The following is a 1679-nucleotide window of genomic DNA, read 5'->3' as shown; positions in this document are numbered from 1 at the left end:
AGTGTTGTGTCCTAACCCTGTGTAACCCTTGTGTCGAAAACATATACAGGACTAACTTCCCTGGCAGGGCTTGAGGGTTAGTCGCTCAGGCCTGAATACTGCCGTCACGGAGGAGGAGGAGATCACATGCTCCTCCATAACTGGTAGGCTTTGGGAGAGTGTAATGAAGGTATCAGCGGGTGAGGTGGTGGTAAGGGGTGGTTCCTATACGAGATTCTGTTATGCTCCAAATGGGCAAAGTGTCAGATTATATTAACAAAACAATGCCCTAAGACATTGTATTTATATCTCAGCCTCAAGGTCCCAAGGAAGGAAAATAATTGGCACCCTATGTTTTGGTGGCCATGTTTTTTTCTAAGAAAGGAATGAAATAATTTGCAGCTTGGTCAAAGGGTCTGGTGGATAGGTGGTCATGCCAGTCCCCTGTCAAACTGATTATGCCCATCTCAGAAAAGCACACAGCACAAAGAGGCTTACCTTGCCGTAGAACCCGCTGACCTGGTGAAGTGGGATGTGGTGTGTTCCCTGGTAGAGCTCCATCACCTCCTCATCTGGGACCGGCTTCAGGCCCCTAGTGATTAAGGAGGGAGGCACAGCACATTCAGGTTACAGTTGAAAAGGTTAGGTGAGCACGCCACACTAACAAGGAAAACAATTTCCCAAATACACAACATTTATACACCAACAAAAACTGCAGCAGTTGTGTAGGTTTTCAGTAAAGGGACCATGGGATGGAACAAAAGACATCTCAAAACAAAATCAGTCTGGCTGGAGCATAGTAAGCCGTGCGGTGATTATAATTCAACAAGTAGTACTGTACCCAGAATAACCAACTGAAAAGTCAGCTTTCCCTAGTCTGGCTACATCAAAGTTCTATTGGTTGGAAAGAGTTGATACCCACAAACTTCAAAATTAAGATGAGAAAAAACAATGTTTAATCTCTCTTGAAATATTACATGTTTATGTCCTGTGCGATCTCGACAAAGACTGACCCCTCTAAGGGAAATAGTAACAATAGACTGGAAAAATCCAGTCAGTCAGTCATTCTCTCGATATAAGTTAGGATTAGGCAGCAACTATATTTTGGCCATAGGCACTTTAAAATGTATTTCCACTTTTATAGCCAAATTGAGGTATCACCTATTTTATATTTGTTACATGTTCGTCAATCAAAAAAAAAAAAAAAAAGTAACGTCAAATAAAAAAAAAATTAACTGCCGCTTGCACAAAACATGCTCAATTCTGAAAGAATAGTTGTGTTCTGGTACTTTGTTTTGCTCTGGAATGCAAGGGGGTGGGGAGATTAATGTTATCAATTAAGCCTGTCTGTACTGTGCTGGCAGACATCATTATCAATTTTAAAGGAGATTTGAGCACTGTCTTTCCCAACAAAGGGTTAAAGATCAAGAAGCATTGTATGTTAGTGAGGGGAAGCTCAGTCTGTCCTTAGTTTTTTCTATAGGGTTTATAATTGAAACATACAGAAGCTTGCAAAGGCCTTTTATACAGACATCTAAAAAGGTCGATATTTTTTATAAAAATAGTTTTTGGTATGCTGTGTGAATGGGAACAGAGAGGGGTTTTCTCAAATTTGACTGAGAAACAAATTTGCGTGGGATAGGAGCCACCTCCCCTAAAGTGCCAAAATCTTTGACTGCCCAGATGATTACCCCAATGTG

General features: G+C 41.1%; 1 protein-coding gene across 1 annotated transcript in view; it reads right to left on the bottom strand.

Annotated features, from left to right (window-relative positions):
- LOC108784493 (5'-nucleotidase domain-containing protein 2-like) overlaps nt 1–1679 on the bottom strand; it is a 58163-nt gene that overhangs the window by 32504 nt on the left and 23980 nt on the right. The window contains exon 5 of the mRNA XM_018553334.1: nt 478–571. Within this exon, the coding sequence (XP_018408836.1) occupies nt 478–571 (94 nt within the window). The remainder of the gene's footprint in view (nt 1–477; nt 572–1679) is intronic.

This window comes from Nanorana parkeri, unplaced genomic scaffold (assembly GCF_000935625.1).
Source record: "Nanorana parkeri isolate BGI_ZX_2015 unplaced genomic scaffold, ASM93562v1 scaffold116, whole genome shotgun sequence".
NCBI classification, from domain to species: Eukaryota; Metazoa; Chordata; class Amphibia; order Anura; family Dicroglossidae; genus Nanorana; species Nanorana parkeri.
Note: the sequence above shows the minus strand (reverse complement) of the source record. Positions and strands in the feature narration are given on the sequence as shown.